Source organism: Echeneis naucrates, chromosome 1 (assembly GCF_900963305.1).
Source record: "Echeneis naucrates chromosome 1, fEcheNa1.1, whole genome shotgun sequence".
In the NCBI taxonomy this organism is placed as follows: domain Eukaryota; kingdom Metazoa; phylum Chordata; class Actinopteri; order Carangiformes; family Echeneidae; genus Echeneis; species Echeneis naucrates.
The window spans coordinates 15,046,742-15,063,102 of NC_042511.1; the positions used below are offsets into that span (position 1 = coordinate 15,046,742).

The 16,361-nt window shown below is 41.0% G+C and overlaps 1 protein-coding gene across 3 annotated transcripts in view; it reads left to right on the top strand.

Annotated features, from left to right (window-relative positions):
- Positions 1-16,361, top strand: part of adgrl3.1 (adhesion G protein-coupled receptor L3.1) — a 106,443-nt gene that overhangs the window by 22,023 nt on the left and 68,059 nt on the right. For all 3 annotated transcript variants that reach the window (XM_029497370.1, XM_029497372.1, XM_029497371.1), the window contains exons 3-4: positions 5,553-5,718; positions 14,082-14,295. In XM_029497370.1, the coding sequence (XP_029353230.1) occupies positions 5,559-5,718; positions 14,082-14,295 (374 nt within the window). In that variant the 5' untranslated portion in view covers positions 5,553-5,558. The remainder of the gene's footprint in view (positions 1-5,552; positions 5,719-14,081; positions 14,296-16,361) is intronic.

Sequence of the window (16,361 nt, forward strand, 5' to 3'; positions counted from 1 at the left end):
GACTCGCTGCTAATCAGTATCTCATCAGCAAGGCAATTATGAGGGTGTGCTTTATATTCACAATTGCTCATGGTGGTTTCAATGTGCGTATTCTTGTGGGTATTTTTAATGTTGTTATTAAATTGAGAGAAAATGCAAGGAGAGATAAGGGGAAATGGTTCTGCCAGGCAGGAGTCATGACAGGAACTCATTGCTCAGAGCGGATGAGCCCATGCAGTTTTCACCCTTACCGCCCGACTATCAGGTTGCCCTGTGTACATGTTGCATGTGTGTCTCTGCTTCCATTGTGCAAAGACCCGCAAATGCGTGCAGATATGCTTGTTTCCATGTACGTGTGTGATTGCTTCTTATGTCTCTCATTATAGAACAGAGCCCAGACTTCCACCAGGTCCTATCCTGATTAGTCATCTCTTCAGCTCTGCACTGCCAAATTAGCTACCTGAATGTGTGTTTGTGTCTGTGTGTGGTCACTTTAATCAAAATTCTCCAAGCCTGTCTACCTGTGCTGATGATAATTTGCCACACTTCCAATTCCCCCAAACATACGCACCCACACAACCTTATTCCAACCCCCCTCCACACACACACACACACACACACACACACACACACAGCCCTACCCACCTACCCACCGACATGCACAGACACTTGCATGCATACACAGTCACATACACACCTACCTAAATACAAGCCCTCTCATACACACAGAAATGGTCCGTGGTGGTTAAACCTACGCCAGCAAGCCAACTGGAGGTAATTTACCGTAGCTTGGCGGACACATGCCATTTTACTGAACATGGTGCATGGCCCCTTGAGCTTTGTTCCGCTCAGACTTCTCTCCAACAGAGCAAAGAATGAACAACTGAAGACACTAAATGAGAGGGAAGAAAAGAACAAGTGAAGAAAAACTAAATACAAAAAAAATGGCAGGGGCAAAAAAAAAGGAAATTTAAGATAAGCTACTTCCTGTGTAATCTATGTTGCTGTGCAACAAATGACTATGTACACACACTCACATATATATGTATACTTCTCCGAACAAACACATAATGTGCCTCTTCTGATTGTATTTTGGCAACAAATATGATAAAAAATATTTTTTTCCGATTGAGGGGTTTTACTAATGATGAGCATGTTTGCTTTCAAAACTGTCAAAAATGAACAATCCCTCCTGGTTTGCTTCCTCTCTAATTAGGGAGAACTTACATACGTTTACACATGGACTACAAAATACTGACTTTGCTTCGCAATTACATTTCCCAGTTATTTGTTTTAGCTAAAACTACCTTGTACTGCACTGACAGCTTTTCCTAATGTGTCTTAAACACACACACATACACACAAATAAAAGACACAAAAACACACACACACACACACACACAGAGTATTCTTTAGGGTAGACTACAAAACCCAGCATGGACACATTTCAGACTCTGCCTGGAGGCTGAGGGAGTAGGGCATCTGGTCTCCTAGTGATAAGCATGTGTGTATGTGAGAGTGTGTGTGCATGCACGTGTGTGCGTGTGACGTTCACTGACAAGGTAGCCCAGTCCGGTCAGCACTCATTAGTGAAAGAGAGAATCCCTGAATGAGGAGTGCTGTGACAGGCAGGACTCTCGTTAAGGGACTGATCTCTCTCTCACACACACACACACACACACACAAACACAGGGTCAGGCTGCCTCAGTGCACAGAAACAGCCTAACATCAATTATTTCATGGATGCATGCAATAAAGCCTGTGAGTGTAGCGGCCCAAGCAACAGCTCTGTTAATGCCCACCCTGTAGGAAATGAAGATTCAGGGCAGGAACATGAAGGCATAAAGGACAATGAAACCAAGTCACTAATGCAAACAAAACCACTAGGGAGCATAGTGTCCAAGTGGTTCCCCAAATAATAAGCTCCAGTTAGCTCCATTTTGCGCCAATCTAATTTAAATGGGACCGTTTTCTTTTGTCGCAGATGATCTGAATGAAACACACACACACACATTTAATGTTTACATTTTGGGACACATTAATAAATGTCTACTGAGCATATATAACTGGGGGAAAGATGGAGAGAAACAGCAGGTAAATCAAAAGAACTGGATCCAGGGGTGGCTATTTGTTTTGGTCTGATGCTGCTTATTAGTTGATGTTTTCCTCAGCTTTATGCAAATGCTGCTTATCTGCCAGGCTGGATCTCCACTGAGATACTGGCCTAGGAAAGGAAATACAGGGTTCGTTTAAAATATATGACTAAATTATTTCATCGTTTAAACAGTGAGTGGATTCAGACGGGGCATATGATGTTTGCCAGACCTTATGTGCATGATCAACTGATGAATATGTGGCATAAACACATCACATATGTTCCGATAATTAACTCCATTACTGCCCGTTTATTCATAATATATTAACCAATGAACGTGTTGGGATAATGAAAAGGCCAATGTTAGAGAAGGAGGAAAATGTTTTGGGCGATCATGCGTTGTGGACTCTTGTCAATGGAACATATTTTTACGTCATTATCTGAGCATATGGAAGTAGGCAGCCCCACTGTATTAGGAACATTACTGGAGTGATTTGGGTTTGGATACATCTTGGACTGCTCGCGGGGCTGTCACACAACTATCACCCGGGAAGACGCTGTGAGTGGCGTGGAAACGAGAGGGTTAATTAACTGACGGGTGGGATGCTGGTGGAGCATACGGTGTGATGGAATAGCTTTTGAATTATGGAACAGTTGAATGCTGTGGCTGGTGGCGTTTGGCCATATGTCAGTGTATGCCTCCTGCGTCTAGCCGAGTACAGCTGGTCAGATTGCTCATGTTCAACCGAGTTTGGGACCAATCAATCAAAATGGGGCAGCTTGTTGAGTTGTTTAATCGGGGGCAAGAATAAAGCTCAGGACTCTATTGTGATTCTATCCTTTTAGTGTCATTAGGGATTTGTCACAAACTGTTAACAAATATGGAATCATTCTCCGACTCACACCCGATATATCGAGGGCTGAATAGAAAATCTTACCCTTTTGGTTTTGCCTTAGTTTGTTTAAAAAAAAAAAAAAACTCGCCATTTTGACCAGCACTTTATTAGGGAAATAGGACTTGGAATCAAGAGAGCAGCTTGGCTAATTAGAGGTCACATGAAAATGAAAGGTGTCTGCTTGAGAAGCTGTGCAGCATCTCTGTAATTTCTCTCACATCCACAGGTCAGTGTTAGATTTTTTATCTTGTGAAAAGAAATGGTAGTTCGAACATGCATTACCCCCTTTCAGCTCATGACCTTTACAGAAATCTATCGATTTGTGTTCGTGTGGAAGAAGCTGGGTTTTGAATAAGAAGCAGAAAATATTATCAGTCCATACAAAATTTTCAGAAATAAAAAAAAATTAAACATGATCAAAGTCCAGAACAAATTAAGTGAGTGGATATAATGTTTGACTATTTAATGCTGTAACTCAAATAGGTTTTCTTCCTACCATTGTTCAGTCATTAATCTATGCCTGCATTTTTTTATTACAGTAATTTTAAAGTCATTTTCAATTTCAAGGATTTATTTTGACATCCAAAAAGGAGCAGTCAATAAATAGCCCAGACGACTGCACAGTTCGCATTCTGTTGTTTGTCCTTGGTATGGGTGTGTTCCCAGGGATTCAGATTCTGCATTGCACGTCCTTCTGGGTACATCTCTCTGTCTTTTCTCCAACATGAGGCTTTTTTGTGTCTGTGCATGTTCTGAAGATACATTATACATATGTATTACATCTCTGTAGGCTATTTAAAGGTCCGAGTGATCCTTTTTCTGAGTTAAAAAATTGAATCCTTGTAGCAGTAGTTTTAGGTATCCAAAAATATCCAAGACAGAGCCTGAGCCAAAGCAGCTATTTGCCTTCACAGCATGGCATGACGGAGATAGCTGGCTATTGTCTTAGCCTCTGCTGGGCCAAAATGATATGGCCACACTGATCAATAGTCTCTGTTACACATGATGTATTTCCCATGGCTCTGGCTGTCTGCTTCACTCCATCTGTCCCCGACTGTCGCACATTTCTGCAGCCTCTCTCAGTCAGGCACACATGCACACACTATCTCTACAGGCCTGTTTATTTGGCCTGTAGAGATGGAATCCCATGAGAACCCTGAACATTTAGGCATAAAATAGGGCCGCTGCAGTGTTTGACCTGCTCCTTTTGAAAAATGATGTTTATCTGGCATTATCTAGGATGATTGCATAATGACCATAGGTTCAAAAAGAAAATGGGACAACATTTGAGTTTTTGGAGACAAAAAAAAAAAAAAAAAGTTGGGAAGTGATTGAATTAGTTTTGGGATGAGCAAATGGGCGAGTGATTGAACAATACTGGTCAGCTTAATCAGTTTAGAAAAAGGATGGAGAAATGATGCTTCCCAGCCTGTCACTGCTGTAACTAATCTCAGAGACTATCCTCTTATTAATTGTTTATCGCTGATAGACCATGAAATGAACAATTAGATTGGAACATCAATACATTTCACACTTTGATGCTGATATGGAATACCAAGTGAAGTGAATCCTAATACAGACAGCGGCGCCATTATGCAAACATTACGCTCTATTATATTGTGTATGTCTGTTTTTATTTTCTTCAAGGTCAACATTTAGCATTTCGTCGTGCCTTTCCTTCACAGATTTGTTGTTTATGGATTATTTGGCATATGGTCTATTCTTGTGAAACATTCTAGTTGTACTGGAGCTGCAAATGCTGAAAACATCAGACAAAATCTGGATGCCTTTGGAAACAGTTGGAGCATAATGTTACATCATTTAAGGCTTATACAAATTTATGATGGATGAGAATGGACCATGTTGTGTCTCATACAAATGGATATGAAATAAATTGTGGATTTTTAAGGCACCAGGGATCAGCCACCTCTCCTTTCCCACAGTTCCCGCTTCATATCTTAGTATTCGGCAGATTGGTTATTGTGAACAACCATTTGTATTACCGTTTTTCATTTTGCTCTCTATGTTTCTCTCAGTATCATTTAAAAATAATTATTGATTACAGTCTTGTCCTAAGGAAGCTGCATTGACCTAAGCAAAGTGCTGTTAGTTAAAACATCAATCTGCCATATAAATAAACAGAGCAACAGAGCATCAGGGAAATATTTTCCTTTGCTGCATAAACTTTACAAGCATGAAAGCAGTTTGTTGTTTAAGCTGTGTAGCAGTAATGATCCAAAGGCTTTTGGTTAATGGAGAGAGAACATTAATAAAGATTTAGTTTTAAAGAGACTTTATTTATTTATTTTTTGATTATTATGAAATTTCACAGTTAATTAGCACCTAGATTCATTCAAGGTGTAATGCCTGCTAATGATATTTGCATCAGCATCTGAGGGATTTGGCCTTAAGGTAAGGTACTGCATGTGTGCGATAAAGAGAATATGGACGTATGATGTGCAGGTCCCAATACAAAAAATACATGTGCAATAAAGTAGAGATGAGGCTTGGAACTTATTAGGGTATGGTAATGAAGCTAGCAAATCTGATCTGTGTGTGTTGTTCATTTTTATTTCTTGCAGGCCTGTATGGTGTCAGGAACGCTGAGCTGTGAGAGAAACAGCTCACCACAAGACTGTCTGGGCTCAGCAGGAAGTACCGCCTTGTTTACTTCCAAGTCAACCTCAGACGTCATGTGGATCAGATGCCTGCTCTTCGTCTCCACCTTGTTTTCGCCAATTGCCGTCGGTAAGTGCACATGCACATTATTATCCAGGACACTGTAATACAGTTCAGACTCTGACATATTTTTATAAAAATTTTTTTGGATGCTGTGTAATAAATTCGGCATTTTTTTTAAACAGAATTGAATGCATTGTTGCATTTAATGCAAGTTTGGAGATATTTACTGACCATTGTTAGCTGAGGTGACTGCATGCCACATTCTCGTATGGAAGTTGTGCTAAGTTCATATATATATATATATATGTTCATATATATATATATATATATATACACACACACACACACACACACACACACACACACAGTTGGAAATCATAATATGAATAGTGGCTAAATCGCATTTGGCTGCTTTAGTTTTACTCGTGTGGCATCAAGCATGCTAATTCACTGTCACACTTCCTGGGACACTCAAGTAGAACAGATTGTTTTTAATAACACCTGTTTTTTACTTACAACAAAGAAGTCAAAATCTCTGTCAAGAAAAATGGTCTCTGGAGACAGCTTTCACTGGCAAGAGATTGTATCTGCTTTAAGTTGTAGTTGCCCCACATTAAAAACCACTGAGATACATCTGCACACTTGTAAACATATGTTCACATACAAACACATTTTTGGATAAACTTCCTTTCTTTGTATGCCCACAACAAAAAATGCAAGGAGCAACTGCATGGCTTAACCAACTCTGCACACTCAATTAATTGCTTAAAACATTGCAAATGCAAAACCAACTGACTCTTGTTCACTTACGAATATCCTCTGCCTTATTAGTTTTCACCTTTATATCTTTCTTTCACTATCCTGCATGCTCTCTCTCTCTCTTTCTCTAACACACACACTCATACGCATAAATGCACACACAAACACGCATGTGTGCACGTGTGCACAGTGCAGACGCAGCCCTGCTATGTTTTCTCCTCTCTGCTGTGACGGCGGGCTTTCAAGACTCCTAGAGGGAGCTCTGGCCCACTTGGACTTAATCCTATTAATGGCTGCTGTCAATCACACTGTTGTGAGGAAAAACTGCTGCACACGTGCATACACATTCAAACATGCACGCAGAGATACTTCATGTTCTCATGACTGCTGACATGTTTGCGTGCGGGTTAGGGGTGTGCCAAAAAATCGATTCATATAAGAATCGTGATTCTCATTTACGACGATTCACAATCGATTCAAAATGTCCCAAAATTGACAAGAAAAAAAAAAAAAAAAAAACAACATATCCGCCTCCATTTTATATATGGGACATCCTGACGTCACCATGGAGCCGGTTCTGGAACATACGTATGCGCGGTAAGCACCAAAACAAGGTGGAAACTACAATAATGGAGATTGGAGATTCACCCAGCCCCGTTCTCATTGGTTTTTACCTAGAGCCCTATAAAATCTGGTTTATTTTTTCCCAAATTTTGTTAACATTTTTCCCATACTTTTTTTTTGTTTGTTTTTAGCATTCTACGCAAATGTAACCTTGAGACAGTGTTTTAAATAATGAAATATAGACAATTTCGTCAGTTATAACTGAAAACTTTAATGCCTCCACACATTTAAGCAAAAACATTAAATCCACTGTAAACTTTTTAATGTATTCTATCCCTGTGCTCCTTGGTTTTCCACCAATTACCGACATCTCCTTCAAAGAACATGATAGTAAACCTCTTTGTGTTAAGCTCAGTGAGTGACTTAGCACTTAACACTCAGACAGCCGCTTCACTGATGGGGAACGTGAATTATTAGTGACCCCCTCAGAGAATTTTCCTGACAGATACGTTTCTTTTTATTCTGAGGGGGAAAAAAAAAGTCCTGGAGGGGTCCAGTCTCTCGTCTCGAAAAGTCGCTAGTCTCTGGAGGGGTCTGTTCTAGTCTTTGAGGAGGGGGGGGGGGGGTCCAGTGTCTTGTCTAATCTGGTCTGATCTGATCCAGTCTCAACTCTCTGCAGGGGTCTGGTCTCTGGTCTGGTCTAGTCTCTGGGGAGGTCCCGTCTCTGGTCTAGTCTGGTCTGGTCTCGTTCTAGTCACTGCTTGGGTCCGGTCTCTGGTCTGGTCTGGTCTGATCTGGTCCGGTCTAGGAGCTGGGGGGGTCGTTGTTCCTTTCTGTAGCCAGGTCCATTACTCATCACCAATTAACCAAATAACTTAGACGTGTTCAGGTGCCCCCACTGGGAATTGAACCGCACCCACTACGCTCAAGTCACCACATTTATTTATTTACTTACTTACTTATTCATTCATGGGTATGGGGGCGTGCATTATTAGTGACCCTCCTCTGAGCATTTTCCCAACATTTATTTATGTATTTATGTAAAATATAAAATGTTGGCCAGTTCTGTTAGTCCATGTTTATAGTGAATTCCGTTTTTTCGTGATCGCAGATTTTATAGGGCCCTATTTACTGAATGCCAGAGAAGACCGAGCTTGACATGAGCTTCACAGTGTGCAAGGTTTGCAAGAGCCCATGTTTAACTGCACAGTTTTTTTTTTTTAATAAAGAGACACTTTTATTTTTGTTACTTAAATGTGCTATTGCTTTTATGCAACAATTCCATCTAAATGTTTCAAACTTAATAAATGTGAAAAAGACACTTAAATGTCCCCATTTGTCATTCTGTCTCGCAAAGCCGACTGCAGTAGATCATGAGGATCCTTTGGCCATCTATAAATTGAAGCAGAAATCATTATGAATCAAATTGTTTTGAATCGAAAATCGTAGCCATTCCCTCCCCAATGCAGATCATATACTCCCAACACTGCAACACTGAACAGCCACATGGACGGACATCCTTCTTAAAAACGTGCACGCACAAACACAGTCAAGCACTCACAGGAAGTGTTCACAGGCAGCCACTTAGCCACACAAACACCAAGGGCTTTGCTTTAGCACCAAGAGATGAGTTTCAGTCAAAGGTATTTGCATCAATGTCTAAAGAATAAGTCGACATATGCAAATCAGGCTGTTTATACTTAGCAAGGATTAGTTGAAACAAAGACAGTTTAGCTTGAGGACCCACGGCAGCAAGCACTCCATCTACTCCACTGAGCTGTGTCTTGTCATTATTTCAGGGTTGTGTTGAGACATATAAAAGAAAATAGGAAGGCATGAATTTGTGGACTGAAATCGCCGGGGTTTAGAGAGCATTTCTGGCGTGAAAACTGTTTAACCTGTCACAGTGGACTTGTTGATCATGTTGCCAGAAGCTGGAGGAATGATACAATCATTCAATGAACAACACTACAGAGGGCCTCAAACAAACTGTGTAAAATATGTGGACACTTCAGTGATAAAGAGCAGTTGGCACTGATTTCATTCTTTATTTTCCTTGTCCATAGCACATACCATTAAAAGACAACTATCAACTAGGGCTGGGCGATATTCAGAAAATATCCAACTGAGACTTTTCTGACAGCAGTTACGGTTTGATTTGGTTTTTTCAAGTGTTGGTCGAGGTTGTTTGCAGTTGGGTCATTCCTAGGATTTGCTGCCATTTGAGTACCCATGGGATAATATGGTATATATATTTTTTTTAAATGAGCTTACACTTCTTAATAAAAGCATTTCTTACATGCTTAACCCCTTTTCTACTTTATGTCTAAAGTAATACAGGATTTATTACATTTAAAATATCTTTGTTGTATATCCTCTCCCACTTATTACTAGTCAAATGTCAGATAACAGATCAATGAAGTTTGTGAGATCGCAACTTGTTATCTATCTATCTATCTTTGTACTGTACCTTTTTCATTTTTCATTGTTTATTACATTATTACATATTCACTTGTTTGTATTCGTCATTTTTCTGGCTTGACTCAGAGCTCTTGCACAAAACATCAGTGCGCAGATGTACAAATAACAAATGAAGTTCTTTTTTTTCTTCGATTAGACACTACATGGGGCACTCAATTCAAAGTGCACAATAGGGTGTGCACAGTGGCACTACAATTCATACATTTGCTTAGTCCTCTGAACTCCTCATCATTGTGTGGGTGAAACATCCAAGCCCTGGGCAATTTGGATTAACCAAACAAACAAATAAAGACAAGAAGTGATGCTAACAGTGCAGCGGTTATAACTAGCGTAGCACAACCAGCGAGTCTTGCTGGCAGTGAAAGCTCCACCAGAAAATTGGGCTCCCCGAAAGCCACCGTGTAATTCAAACCCTGAATAAAACGACATCTCACAGATTCATCGTTGGAGGACTGTGCATCCTATTAGACACCACATGGGCCACTCAATTCAAAGTGCACAAGACTGTGAGCTGCTGTCGGTATCTTTTAGACCGCTTTTTTCTCTAGGGTTTTCAGACAAATCACCGTAATACTTGTCTATATCACAGGGCCGAATAAGAAGGAAGCTGCAGGAATTATAAGTGACAACTTCAATGCTGCGCTTTCTTGATCTCTAGGTAAACCTATCTTCATATTGCTGTTTTCACCTCCCAGCTGGGCTTATACGCAGTTGACTGGGGCCACTTCTGATCAGGAAGCATGGAGGTGCACTCGCTCCAATGCTTAGTATGTCTGTCTCACAGGGAGGAAATACTTTTGATCTGGGCCTGCGAACGGCGTTCTCTGCATTGCTATGGTTTATGTCTGAAATCAATATTTTGATTAAAATTTGATCACTCATGCCAACCTGTTTGTTCCTGCATAAATTCTTGAACAAATGTCACAGCTATATAATCTAATTGAAATAATTGCGATGTATTCTTAAAGCATGTAAAATATTTCTTAAAAACAGCCTGAAACTGCGGTTTTTAAAAGGTTTCACTATAACAGGTGAAAATCATGCAATTGACTGCTTTTACTTTTTCTTTCTTTTTTTTTTTTTTTTTTTTTTTTTAATATGTTTCATATGATGAGGAAACTTCTATAAGTATCCCAACATAAAAGGCTACATTGTACAAATGGTTGTCTGATCCTAACTCCAGCACATCCACCTTTTATTAGGTGAGAAGTGGTTTATATTTGACTTAAAGAGGCAACAATGTAGACACAGAGGGCAAAAAGCTATATTGAGCTTTAGCTACAAAAGCTGTACTTATTTGTAGATCCAAGTCATTTTTTATCTTTTTGTGGGATTTATTGACAATAAACCATATCCTCTGAAATCTCCCTTGCACTTTTAAAACATGTTGTTTTTGCTTGAACTTAGACAACCCACATTTCATACAGCAACACTGGCCAAACGCTTTGGCAGTTCAAGTAAGAGATCACATTTTAAATCTCTCTCTTCCCTCTCAACCTCTCCTTCTTCTTCTTTCCATCTATCCACCTCTTTCGCCACTCTCTTGTTCTTGGCCCAAATGTAAAAATCGATATCCTTTTGTTCCAGCCCCCTGAGGCAATGAGAGTGTCTGAATAAGATTGTCTCTACTCTCCATGGCTGCCAAGTTTCTGTCAACACTTACACAGCTAATGACAGACACATTAACATGCACATGTCAGCCCAGACATCATTGAATGTGTGCAAAGACAGAGGGCTTAACATTGGCGTGTATGCTCAGAAGTGTGCGTCATGTGACTGCATGGCTGCACGTACTTGTTTGGAAAGAAGTGACGAAAATATGTGTGGAGTAGGTCCTTGGGACGCAGAACGGGGTGCTGTTTTATTGGTGAGGCTGCTGATACAAATAGATGGATTAAAAGGTAACAAACAAGATAGGATGGTGTATGCCAGTCAAAGGCAGAGTGGCTTTTAATTGGAATACAGATAGACCCCCATTTAAGTTGTGTGTGTGTGTGTTATAATGCTTTCTTTATGCCCAGCAGTGGCCCTGTAAGGCAACACTGTAAGACATCTGATCCAAAGCCAGTCTAGACAGCTGCCTTACAATACTGTGTATTGATCTCTGTACGCTTCAATTAACCCTCTCTTTAAAATTTACATTCACGTTCACAGAGGCAGACATCATGCAGCCATTGAAAAACTGATAAACTAACACTCATATTAATGCTGTAATGACCCATTGCCCTAAGCACTCCCCTCACACACACTAAAATCCACAAAGTCCTTCAAATCCTCAGCTTCTATTCAGACACACATTCCATCTGAATGTCTGCTTAAGGTCTAATCATAGCCTGAGGTGATATTCTTGTGTGTGTGTGTGTGTGTGTGTGCGTGCGTGCGTGCATGTGTGCGTGCGTGCATGTGCATGCGCACCTGTGTGTGTATGTTCATTAGAGAGGACATTTTCGGTAAATGTCACTTATATATCAGTTTTATCTCTAAGCTAGAACCTGCCATTATCAATGCGGTGCCCTCAGGTACCAGCTACTATCCAGATATTGGCTGTCTCCACATGCCATCACTCCAAACATTTGTATGCATGTGTGTGTCTGTGTGTCTGTGTGTGCGTGCAGGTGATATGGTGAAGGGCAGTATTAAGTTGAGCCTGGGCAGAGTGTCATTGAGCTCATTCAGATTCTTTGCAGCCTTCGTGTAACCATGACACTCCTCCAGCCAATGAGGGAGCCAAGGGAGGGAGGACAGGGTTGCTATGGTTACAGAGACAGGGAGAGCTGGGAAGGTGGTGCTCTGCCTCATCTTCCAGGAGAGGTTGTAGGTCTGTGTTTGAAGTACGGGTATGCTCATTGAGCGGGTTCATACATGCATGTGACCGCACCACAGGTACTTCTAAGAAATTATGTGGAAAGCCTTAACAGGATGTTCCCTTCAACAAGAACACACAACAAGTCATCGCAATCGCTGGACCTGCGGCTCCAAGGTCTCAGTTTAATAGACCGTGCCATTTGTTTATTCAATTGCCAGAATGCATATATAATATGCAATATATATAATGCACCAGATATAACTAAAACTCTCAGATGAAGTCCGTGGGTAGGTTTTGCAATATGACACAATATGAAGCCATGTAAGATTAAGCACAATAAAATCTATGCTATTCTTACAGCGGAGACGGGGCTTATTGACAGAACTGAGCAGCACAGGTGAATACTCAGCCGATAACCTATCTATCTAGGGATGATGACTGATGCTCTTGGGGGATTGCTGCTCTCGAGAAGAGAGAATAACAACATCCAAGCTACGCCACAGCAACCCAATTCCCAGGAACCCTTCAGCCCTCCACGACTGATATCACGGCACCTAACTCTAACCACAAGATAATACTGCATGCATCTGGTGTGTTAGTAAACACATAATTAAAGAATAAGGACAGAGGGAACGACAAAGTAGTTGTCTGTGACTACATTGACACCATTTGGTCATAGGATAAGACTTAAAACCAGAGAGGTGATTTTAGATACTTCCTCATCATAATTCAATATAATACAAAAGGAAATTATATAATTACAAAAATAAATCAGAGATTCTGCGCTCGTTTTATCACCTTATTTATTTCATTTAATGATGTTTTAATTTGTTTTAAAAATTGACAGAATGTAATAAACACACACAATTTGATAAAGGCTGCATGAGCCATCAGTGTCATATTATAGTCTTGGTGGATATTTTGACTTGGACGTAATGGATACCTGTGCATTCACTGAATGAGCCAGTCTCAGGATACTTGTATTTTGCATACTGGTTCACAGTTTTATTTGGGCACTTAAGCCAACTGAATCATTTGTTTCAGCATTGCTTTCCTCACATGAGGCCAAGCCAAATAGCCTGCAGTGAGAATGGGCCACAGTGTGATAGGAACACACGGTGAAAGGTGGGGCATCTGAGCGGCAGAGCTTATATTTTCTTGAAGCAGCATTTCTTTTGTTTTTTGTCGTTTTCTGCGAAATTTCAGGTTTCAGGCCATAGGACATCAAGACTTAATAAGTCCTTGGTAACCTGATTTGCTATTTGATGTTACAGAAGTTTCATTATCCAAGCGGTTTCATCAGTTCTACTCATTAAACAAGGCAGGAAGCAAAGCATCAGTACTAAAAAGATCTGGGACAGATCAGTGGCTTCAATCTCATTGGAATTAATGACATGTTTCCTATTTCAGTACAGTAAGGGTGGATGTATGCATTAAATTTGCAACTTCTGAGAATAATTAGACATGGCCATCTATGAATAATCTTTGCAGCACTAAATGCCTGTTGAAACTGCTAGACACTAACTCTACCTCCAATGCTGTCTAAAACTGCTAACTGCAAAACAGTAATTATCAAGTCAGCTCACTTGCAAGAGTGGACATGCACTTATGAAAAATCTTCTGTGATGCTGTTGTTTTTCTATAGTGAGGATAATTAGTCTATCTGACAAGGGTACAAATGCAGTTTTAGCTGAACATAAGCCCTTCCTTTACAATTTAGGCCGCCACATTTTAAAGGCAGCCTCACAAATAAGTATTCAGTTGTCATTATATCAGCATCTTTGGAACAATGCATGTGGTTATGTGTCTGTGTGTCCAGCCTATGGCCGCGCCCCTATCCCCATGGCAGTGGTCCGCAGGGAGCTGTCCTGTGAGTCCTACCCCATCGAGCTGCGCTGCCCGGGCACAGATGTGATCATGATCGAGAGCGCCAACTATGGCCGCACCGATGACAAGATTTGCGACTCCGACCCTGCGCAGATGGAAAACACTCGGTGCTACCTGCCTGATGCATACAAGATCATGTCACTCAGGTGAGTGTATGTCGGATTGAAGGTGGAAAATAAAAATGCATGTAGGCGTGTGAAACCCATGTGCCTGATGCCTCTCTCTACAGTTTTTTTTTTTTTTTTTTCTGAGAAAACTGGAGCAGACTTTGAAAATTATTCATTCTTTGTTGCGTCCTCCTGATTAAGCTTGTAAAAATGATACAGTTTGATTTACAGTGTGTGTTCAACCTTCGCACAAAGAATTCGCCTAACCATGAACACTTTGGATCGCTTTATTTGTATAGAAGCTGCTGAGACCCTATCTACAGAAGATGTTAAGTGTCAAATGTTTATTTAGTATCCCTCTTGGTGAAAATAACAACAGACACACAAAGTGACACAATAGTGCAGCAGGTTCAGTGCAATTTGGAACAGGAGAGCGGTAATGTAAAAATCTTTGGAAACCAGTGTAATCCCTAACCCCTACCCCACGCACATCTGCCGCTTGCAGTCCCTGTACAAGCAGCACAATGCCATACAACTGCAGAGCATTATCGGACAGAAAACAATGAAATTACTCAAGTCATATTTCCTCTACAGCAGTAAAACCCAGGAAGGATATTTATCAGTCAAAAATATTTACAGTGCCTACTTTTGATTTTCTTTTATAGTGTAGCAAAACTGAAATCGTTCACGTCTATGAGGTACATATATGGCCGCATAAGTCCAACTTGAAAGGATTTTATTAGCCAAATACATCCTGCTCTCGCCCACTTAGGGAGTGAGTTTGTCTCGGGGGTTTAAAGTGGAGACATATTACATCCATGAATATTTTTCTTTATCAATATTGCTGTCATTTTTCTCTCTCTCGCTGACTCTTCTGTCTCTCTGTCAAACCACCTGTCTGCATCATGTGGCGCCACTGCTCTGATTGTGATTGCTTTGGCCTGGCTTCTTCTCTCCACTTGCTCTGGCAGCTGTAGCTTGTGTGGCCACTCTCCTGCAGGCCTTGATGTCCATAATTTATACACACATGCGCACACTCTAGATACACACAGCTTGTGCCACACACAGCACAAACTGCCCAGGGGCTACACCAGACTTTAAGCTCCAATTAGCAGAGCCAGGGGCCAAACTAAATCTTGAGGGATCCTCTGTGGAGGTGACTCAGACCGGAAACAACTGTTTATCGCATATATTTTCAGTATGTGTGTGCAGCTTTGTGTGTGTTGCAAAAGGCTGCGAGTGAGCCTCCGTATGTATGTGTCTGTCTGAGAGGAATCAAAGCTCAGCTCAGCTCAGATATGCCCGTGCACGCAGTGCGTGTTCTAAAAGCATCGTCGTTGATCATAAATGTACATGGTGAATCCTTGGATGTGTGCTCATGCACATGTCTAATTTGTGTTTTTGTGCACTGGTGTGTTGAAGGCTCTATTGAGGCGTTTGTGAAAATTGCGAAGGGGTTGTGTGTGAGTGGTCTTTCTCATACTCACACTTCCCTCCTCTTCAGTTTGTTTCAGCCTGTCTGGTTTCCACTCTGTCATTCCCTCTATGTCTGTATCGTCTCTGGCTTTCAAGCCCAGCTCAACTGGCTGATAAAATCAGAGCATGTTCTGCCTGCCCAGTGTTTCCTCAGTATCACATTCTCTCTTTGTTTTCCTCTCTACCACTCTCCAAGGCCAGAAGTGGGACGTGTCTAACTACGTGTCTACGTGCATGTGTGTGTTTGTGTGCGTGTGCGTAGGCGCGCACACACACACACAGGCTCGTGCGTGTGTGCCCATACCACATAATTGGTCTTGATATCAAAGCCTCATATCTCCAGAGGGTCTCACAAGGCTTCTCAGGCAACCTAGAGAGGACCTGATATCGCTGCATTTCCCAGATTATCTCCCCATTGGGATACACTGGGTTGAAGGGGAAACAAAGCCGTGGCCATGAAAGTTACGCTTAATCTGTTTTAGCGATATACTGGCCTCAGTTCAATGATTCACTCTGTTTTATCAGGTTTTCAAGTGAAGCACTATTTCAAAATGGCTCCTAAGGATTTTTTTATTCTTAACTCTCTCATTCTCACTAGTTAGCTTTACTTACAATGTTGAATTAAGAAA